The sequence below is a fragment of the Otolemur garnettii genome, unplaced genomic scaffold (assembly GCF_000181295.1).
Source record: "Otolemur garnettii isolate 467f Iridium unplaced genomic scaffold, OtoGar3 scaffold00062, whole genome shotgun sequence".
Taxonomy (NCBI): domain Eukaryota; kingdom Metazoa; phylum Chordata; class Mammalia; order Primates; family Galagidae; genus Otolemur; species Otolemur garnettii.
The window spans coordinates 2,509,336-2,518,174 of NW_003852457.1; the positions used below are offsets into that span (position 1 = coordinate 2,509,336).

General features: G+C 48.4%; 1 protein-coding gene across 1 annotated transcript in view; it reads left to right on the forward strand.

The window, feature by feature from the left end:
• Positions 1 to 8,839, forward strand: part of COL22A1 (collagen type XXII alpha 1 chain) — a 249,321-nt gene that overhangs the window by 40,640 nt on the left and 199,842 nt on the right. The window contains exons 5-6 of the mRNA XM_023514966.1: positions 1,266 to 1,389; positions 4,599 to 4,874. Of these exons, the coding sequence (XP_023370734.1) occupies positions 1,266 to 1,389; positions 4,599 to 4,874 (400 nt within the window). The remainder of the gene's footprint in view (positions 1 to 1,265; positions 1,390 to 4,598; positions 4,875 to 8,839) is intronic.

Here is an 8,839-nt window from a genome sequence, read left to right on the forward strand (position 1 = left end):
TCTGTGAACTGAGAGTGACTTTGAACCCCCAGGCCATCACCTCCCAGCTTGTGTCTGTGAACTGAGAGTGACTTTGAACCCCCAGGCCATCACCTGCCAGCTTGTGTCTGTGAACTGAGAGTCTGAGAGGACCAGTCTTTGCTCACAGGCTCTTTAGCCAAATGAAGATCCCCGAGGGTCTGTGAGTCTGAGAACCAGGAACTCAGACACCACCCACTTCCCCTCCTCGCTGTCCGGCCAGATCCATCTACACCCTCCAACAGCAAAGTCAATGCCAAGCACTCTCGGGAGCTCCTCACCCACCCTGGGGGCAGGAGGTGTCTCCAGGTGGGAGGCAGCAGAGTTAAGGGGCAGTCAGCCAAGAATGCGCCCAGAAGGGAGGCAGTGGTCCTGCACAGGAGGGAACTCAGAATTTCAGTTACTGAATTTGGGAACTCAGAATTTCAATTCCTGAATTTGGGAGAGAACAGGCAGTTCCAGGACTAGCTGGGGCAGAGCAGCAGGGGGCTGAGTTTGCTGCTGGTGAGGGGCTTGGTGGAGACAAGAGAATGTCCACTTGTCGTGAGGAAGTCCCGCAAACTGTGGCCTGTAAGGAACAGAAGTTCTTGCATTCTGGAGGCTGCAAGTCTATGATCCAGACCCTTGCATTTTCTCTGTTACCGCATGTGGTGCAAGGGGTGAGCAAGCTCTCCGGGGTCTCCTTTATAAGGACACTAATCCCCTTCACTTGCACTCTGCCCTTGTGGTGTCATCATCTTCCAAAGGCCCCACCTCCTAACACCCTCACCTTAGGGGTTAGGATTTCAACATGTAGGTTTTGGGGAACACAGACATCCAGACTGCAGTGTCCTGCTAAATGGGACAGGGACTGAGTGGGATAAAGTCCCAGCAGGTCAGTCTTAGAGAGGAGAAACAGGGCCTGGGGAGGGGAGGGCAGGCTGCATTCGGCCTGTGGAGGGGCCGTGGCATTTCTTGTTGAGCTCGCAGGTCTCAGAGGTGCTGGAGAGATGGACACTGATGCATACCTGTGGGGTGCTTTGGAGGTGAGGGTGGGTGCAGGGAGACCGTGAAGAGGTCATGGATATGGTCTACGGAGGGTCACTTTGTGGTCCTGCCCCCCTGGAGAAGCCAACAGAGGTGGGCCTAGGAGGTGGGTTGTAGATGTGTTCAGGTCGAACTGGTACCACGTGGTGACTCGGGGGCTTCCCTTGCCGGCCCCTGCTCTCAGCACTAAGCCTGCTGTGTCTGTGTCTGTGTTTCTCCAGGGACGTGTTCCCCCAGGGTTTGCCTGATGAGTATGCCTTCGTCACCACCTTCCGGTTCAGGAAAGCGTCTCGGAAGGAAGACTGGTACATCTGGCAGGTCATCGACCAGTACGGCATCCCACAGGTATGGGCAGCTCTGTTCCCTTCCCCCTTCTCCCCTCCTCTCCCCAGTGTGTTTGTCCGGGCTGGAGACACAGGTACATGGAGGCCCAGAGAACCTGCGGTTTCCTTATGAACAAAGCCCTGGGTCCTGTCCTCACTCACCTCGGGGCGTTTCAGCTTTCAGTAGAGGGTAGAGCCACTCTCCAGAAGTGCATAGGCCAGTGAGAAGGATGAACCTGAACATTAAAACCATCCATATAGTCTGATCCCTTGAGGGGAAACCAAAACTATTTTTTATTCTCTGCCAAATCCAAATCCCCTGATCTCAGATGTCATGGTCCAAACATATCCTTGTCCTCGTCTGGAAAAATGAACCATGGGAAGACATGGCTCACCTTCTGCTGGGAGACCCTGTCTACATTTTTACCCTGTGCTTGAAATAAAATTAAAATGTGCTCAAGCAGCAGGATGCCAGCAGCCACGTTCACGGACTGGCCTTTAAGAGACTCTCCTCCCAAACAGCCCACCCATTGTCCTGAGGAAGCCAGGTCCTTGACTTACCATCCACACATGTGCTCCTGGTGTGAGCTAAGGATTGTGCTGAGTGCTTCATACAACCCTCTGCATGGAAATGGCCACAGGGAGGCTAAGAAATTTGCCTCAGTTTTCATAGGTAATGGGGCAGAAGCTAAGATTTGAACCCAGGCAGTTGGGCTCCTGCATCTGTGCTCTTAGCCACAGGCTCAGCTGCCTCCTGTCCCAAGCCTGTCCTGGTCAGTTGGTCCTGCCGAAAGACTTTTCCATAGTGTCCCTGGTCGCATGGAGACATGGGGATGCTCTCAGGCCTGAGTGCTGAGAGGCCTGGTTTCTGCAGAGCAGGAGGCTGATGGGAGGATCAGGGTTTCTTGTCCGGAGGCCGCTTTTCTAGACTACAGGCAGCTCCTGGCACTCCTGTCCAGCCAATCCCCACTCCCATGGGCTCGCTGCTCCAGTTTCTTGGAGTTCAGAGGAGGCCTGGGCATATGCAGCAACATTCTCGTGGGGTAAGCACCCACCCTCCATCTGGGCCTCTTCCCTCCTGGCCTTCACAGGGCTGTGTGTGCTTCTGGCTGCTATGTCTCCGTCCTCCCCACTCTGGCAGAACGTGCTGTGGGTTCAAATGCCACAGAGCCGGGCAGAGTCTGCCTTGAACAACAAGGCACAGAGCCCCCCAACAATTCACTTCTGTCAAACTTGGTGGGGTCAGACTTTCCCGTGATGGTCACTTTCTCGCCTTGGAGAAATGCTGGCTCGGGTTTCTATGCAAGAGAAAAGGGATAAAGGCCTGCAGGAAGACGGTCTGCCCGCAGAGGAGTGGCGTCATGGACACACACCATGTTGGTCATCATGGCTCTGCAGATAGAAACATTATGTACACACAGAGACACTCCTGGTTTCATTTGCTATGTGCCACCACGCATTTGTCATTTGGAAAAACTGAGGGACATATATTCATTTAAGATATGACAAAGGGAGGGAAGGAGGCTGGTGTGGTTGAAGCACAGGGTATGTGTGTTTGTGTACAGGTAGTTAGCGATGAGGTTCTGGAGGTGGAAGGCAGAGGATTCCATACAGCCTTGTAGTCCAGGGTGGGGGATCTTTGTTGGAGAACAGCCTCCAGGGAGGGGCATGGGCCTAGGAAGTGGAGAGCTAACTAGGGGAAGCGGTCAGCAGCCTGGGCGGTCATAGTGACGTTGTCGGAGCAGTCAGACTTAGGATGCATTTTGTAAGTAGAACCAACAAGTCTTGGTGATAGACCTGAGATCCGAGGTGCCTCCCCTGAGGCTGCCCAGCTGGACCCAGACTTTACAAGGCTCCCTTGCCCTACATTGTGCTAGAGACAGAAACACTGAAGACAAAGCATGTCCCCAGGAAGCTCCAAAGGTGGTTCAGGGACATGTGGCTCAAACATGTGAAAGTCTTCTTAGGAAAGAGAAGACCATGTTTAATCTTCAAAGTATTAGACTGCGTGTGTTAGAAATATTAGTTTACTAGATGGGGGTTCATAGTTTTCTACTTTTTTACCTTACCCATAGCATAAAAGCAGCTGATACAATTAAAATTAGACCCTAGGTCTCCCTTGGCTGTTTTGAAGCCACGAGGAAAAGAGAAACCCAGACCCGGCTTGGGTTCTAATTCCTGGGGTTAATTCCCTGTGTGGACGCCTTCCTTCAGCCTCAAGGACTCTCATTCATTCGTTCAGAACCTGTGTGCTGAGTGCCACTACCTGCCATGTGGTGCTCTGGCCACTGGGATTGCAGAGATGAACGAGAGACAAGTGCACGTCTAACACAGTGGGGCAGGGCAGACTGAACAGGTGCACAAAAGAAGCCACCAAGGGCACTTCACAGACTGATTCTGCATGATGACAGAAAGTCCGTGAACCCCCATGCTGGGGATGTGAGAACAGATGATCTGGTGAGAACCCAGTTACATGTGCTCATCAGGAAAGGCTTCACTGCCATGATGTCTTTGAACTTACTTGCTTAATTGACTATTACCAATGCTTAGAACAGTGCCTGGGGTGTAAGAAGTACTGTATCAGTGTTTTACATGTATATTATTCATTGATTTTTTAAAAAGCAACCAGAAGTAACACTTTCCCAGAACTTTTCCTGTGCCACAGGCATTTTGGAAGGGCTGAGTGGGTGTCCCCACTCACCTACACAAATAAGGCCCCTTATTCTCTTGGAATTCCAGCTTCACCTTCAAGGTGGGAGACAGTGCAATTTAGCAGGTGTGGTCTCAGGCTGGACCTGGCATCTGGCCACAAGAGGTGCTTCGTTTATCCAGTGCAGGGTTTTAAAAGACATGGGAACCAGTTTGGCTTCTAGTCGGCCTCATGGTGCCAGCGCCTCTGTGCCAGCTGCCTTTCAGCCTCACTACAGCACTATAGTCACCTGCATGGCGCTCCCTGCAGTTGAATTTTGACCCCTGGTTACTGACTGAATTCAGTTATTCCATTTCATGCAGGGTTTAGAACAGGCTGCAAGGCTGACATTGTTAATGCCATTGCAAAGCTCAGAGATGTGAAGTGATTGGCCCAAGGTCAGACAGCAGGTGGACAATCAGTAAGCGTCAAGCCAGCTAGATTCTGACTCAGGTTTTCCAGGTCTGACTTCAGCCCCTTCCCCCTCCAGACCTTCCATGGTCCTGTGAAGCTCAAGGAGCCTCTGGTCCTTCCCTCCCCAGGTCTCCATCCGGCTGGACGGCGAGAACAAGGCGGTGGAGTATAACTCCGTGGGCGCCATGAAAGATGCCGTGAGGGTGGTCTTCCGAGGTCCCCGGGTCAATGACCTCTTTGACCGGGACTGGCACAAGATTGCCCTGAGCATCCAGGCCCAGAATGTGTCCCTGTACATCAACTGTGCACCAGTGCAGACGCTGCCCATTGAGGAGCGGGAGAACATTGACATCCAGGGCAAGACGGTTATCGGCAAGCGCCTCTATGACAGCGTGCCCATTGACGTGAGTACAGGGCCAGGGCAGAGGCTTGCGAACTTGGTGTCCCACTGTCCCCTTCACCTGCAGGCACCCCTGCATCACCTTGGACTGTTGTAGAAGGAAGCACCCTGACTCAGAAAGCTGGTGTGCTGCTGCCCACATTCCCCATCACCCGTTCATTCACTCACTCCGTCAGCCTGGCATTCCATCAGTCACTCATCAAGTCTACACTGAGCACTGACCATGCACAGGCTCTGTGCTCAGACCCCAGTGCCCCCAGGGAGAGCAAGACCGCCATGGGTCTGGCTGCATACACGATTCTAGAGAAAGATAGCACCCAGGTCTGCAGAGGTCACATGCATCCGCATACGCAGATGTGTTTGTGTATGTGTGCATGGGAATATAAATATATATACACACGTATATATATTCACAGGCAGGTGGATAGTTTCCTGCAAATTTAAATTCTGACTTTTGTCTTTCTTCTGAGATTATAGTTTGGAAAATCTAGGAAAATAAGTGAAAGTCATCCTCGCTGCACCAAGCAGGGATAACACGGTGATAACTCAGCATCTCTCCTTCCATCAATGTGCTTGCTTTTATGCTCTCTCCTCCCTCTTTACTTATTTGCTCTTTTTTAATTTCATTTTTCTTTATTTTCTTTCCTGTTGACATCTATACCCACAGAGACACATATGCCATAAATGTGCAGAGTCATACATACACCTAGCAAGTCAAACATGTATGTAGCATGGTCAAACACACACATGTAGCACAGTGACACACACATATGTAGCATGGTCACACATGTATGTAGCAAGTAACACACATATGTAGCATGGTCAAACACACACATGTAGCATAGTCACACACGTATGTAGCATGGTCAAACACACACATGTAGCACAGTCACACACTATGTAGCACAGTAACACACATATGTAGTATGGTCACACACATGTAGCACAGCAACACACACATGTAGCATGGTCACCACACACATGTAGCGCAGTCACACACATATGTAGCTTGGTCACACACATGTATATAGCACAGTCACACATATATGTAGCACAGTCAAACACATGTGCAGCATGGTCACATATGTATGTAGCATGGTCACACACATGTATGTAGCACAGTGACACACATGCATGTAGCATGGTCACACATGTATGTAACACAGTCACACACACGTATCTAGCATGGTCACACAGGTATGTAGCATGGTCATACACATATATGTAGCAAGTCACACAAATGCATGTAGCATGGTCACACACGTATGTAGCACAGTCACACACGTATCTAGCATGGTCATACACATGTATGTAGCACAGTCACACACATGCATGTAGCATGGTCACACATATGTATGTAGCACAGTCACACATATCTAGCATGGTCACACAGGTATGTAGCATGGTCATACACATATATGTAGCAAGTCATACAAATGCATGTAGCATGGTCACACACGTATGTAGCACGGTCACACACGTATCTAGCATGGTCACACAGGTATGTAGCATGGTCACACATATGTATGTAGCACAGTCACACACACGTATCTAGCATGGTCACACAGGTATGTAGCATGGTCACACATATGTATGTAGCACAGTCACACACACATATCTAGCATGGTCACACAGGTATGTGGCATGGTCACACACATGTATATGGCACAGTCACACATATATGTAGCACAGTCACACACGTGTGTAGCATGGTCACACACGTATGTGGCATGGTCATACACATGTATGTAACACAGTCACACACATGCATGTAGCATGGTCACACATATGTATGTAGCACGGTCACACACATGTGCTATCCTCAAGCTGAAGTCAACCTCAGTGACCGGCCCAAGAGCATCTCCTACTTCCTGAGAAATAACAGGAAACGGTTTGAGATAGCTGGTTCCAAACCATTTCTTGTATGTATATATGTATAACTATAATAAAACACAGTGTCATTAGGCATAGGATGCATTTTTTCTTGAAATTTATGTGAATAATATACAGTATATATAGTTACACCTTGCATTTGTTTTTTTTTACCCAAAATTATATCTGTGCTTTTATTACTTCTTTTATCTAATTCACAATGCTTGTGTTTTGTTCATTCACTTACCTGTTAGTGGTATTTAGATAGTTTCCAATGCATAACGTAATAATTAGCCAGGCTTGGGCCTGGGAAAGGGAGGCAGGACTCCACGACTTTCCTCACGAGGAGATGTGAGTACCACCTGCCTTTTAGGCATAAAATGCAAATGAATTGAGAGCATTTTTCTGTAGTATCCTCAAGTTTAATGATCAGACTGTGGGGTAACAAATTTCTAACTTTTCCACGTATTTCAGATTTCTCTACATAGTGACATTTATATATCTACCAGCAATATATGAAAATTTTTCTTTAAATTTCAGGTTAGTATGGGGGTACATAGATTGCTGTGTAAGGTAGCTGTGTCCCTCACGCAGGAAGTGTGCCTTATACCCGTGAAATATACCTTCTGGGTGGGAACTTACCCAACCCCATCCCCACTCCCCGCCAAGGGATTTAATTTATATTTTCTCTCCTGTGAGCATGTAATTGTTAATCCACTAGTTTCAAATTGGTACTGAGTACATGGGATGCTTATTTTTTTTTTTATGCTCGTGATACTTGGCTAAGGAGAATATTCTCCAAATCTGTCCAGGTTAGTAGAAAACATACAAAATCTCCATCTTTTCTATTGCTGAATGTTATTCTGTGGCATATTTGTAGCACAATTTATTAATCCATGCATGCATTAAAGGGTGCTCGGGTTGTTAAATCCATCTGTATATGCCCGCGTATGATACCTGTGTGGGGTGTATAACGTTGTTGCTGTATCTCATGTGCTCACATGGGTATGTGGCTCTCCTCTGCGTTCACCTGGTCACCAGGACGTCCTTCCCCATGTTTACTGTTAGTCACCAGGTCCCCTTTGGTCACTGCCGGGCCACTTGCTGTGCTTCACTTCCATCCTGTTTTTCTTCTGTGCTATTTTTTTTCTTAATGATTTTTAGATAATCTTTATATATTCCATATGCGAATTGTGCATTTGGTATGTTTATTGCAAATATTGTTTTCTAGTCTGTCAAACATAAGCCATAAAGAAAACATTAAGTTTGAATTTAAAAAAGGCTTAAGAACTGGCTTATAGCTAAAGACATCATAAACATCGTGCACGAGGTTATCAGCTGTGTTATAACCTGCTCTGTTAACTAAACGGTTAGTTATAAGCAGTCCCTGTGGGACTGATTTTAAACATGAGGCAAGAGTGAACTAGGAGAAGATTATTTTCAGTCTCATAACACAAAGTTTCTAAACTGTCCCCATTTTTTAAGATAAAGAACCTTTGGCTCAGCGAGGCTAAGTTAATTCATGGGATGAGTGTTTTACTTTGTTCCTTATGGAGGCATAATTGTATGCAGTGTGATGTGCAGATGTTAAGTGTGTGCTTTGGGGAGCTCTGTCCAGCATGTTACTCAGATGACCACACAGTATGGTGGTCCTAAATGATCCTGGCCAGGGAGGGGGGATGGGTCCCCTGCCCTGCAGCCCGGTCCTCCCAGCCCATATTAGCAGTGTCCAGGGGACACCTGCTGTGGCTTAGAGGTTAGTGTGGTCCAGCAGCCACAGGCTCTGTCACGGTGACTGCTGTGTGTCTCCTTCATCACTGTCTTTCACTGGCACACAGGCTTTCAGCAGTGTCACGTTTAGTGAGGAGGGAGAGATCTCCAACTTCAGGGAAGCTAAGGTCTCCTATGGAAGAAAGACCCATGTGGAGGTCATTTCAGTCTAGCTGAGTAAGCTCCATATAGAAATAAGCACCAGCTGTGTGGGATGGGGCGGGTGAGCAGGGTAGGTGTATGGGGAGAGGAGGGGAGGGTGAGAGGGTAGGTGCATGGGGAGAGGAGGGGCGGGTGAGCAGGGTAGGTGCATGGGGAGAGGAGGGG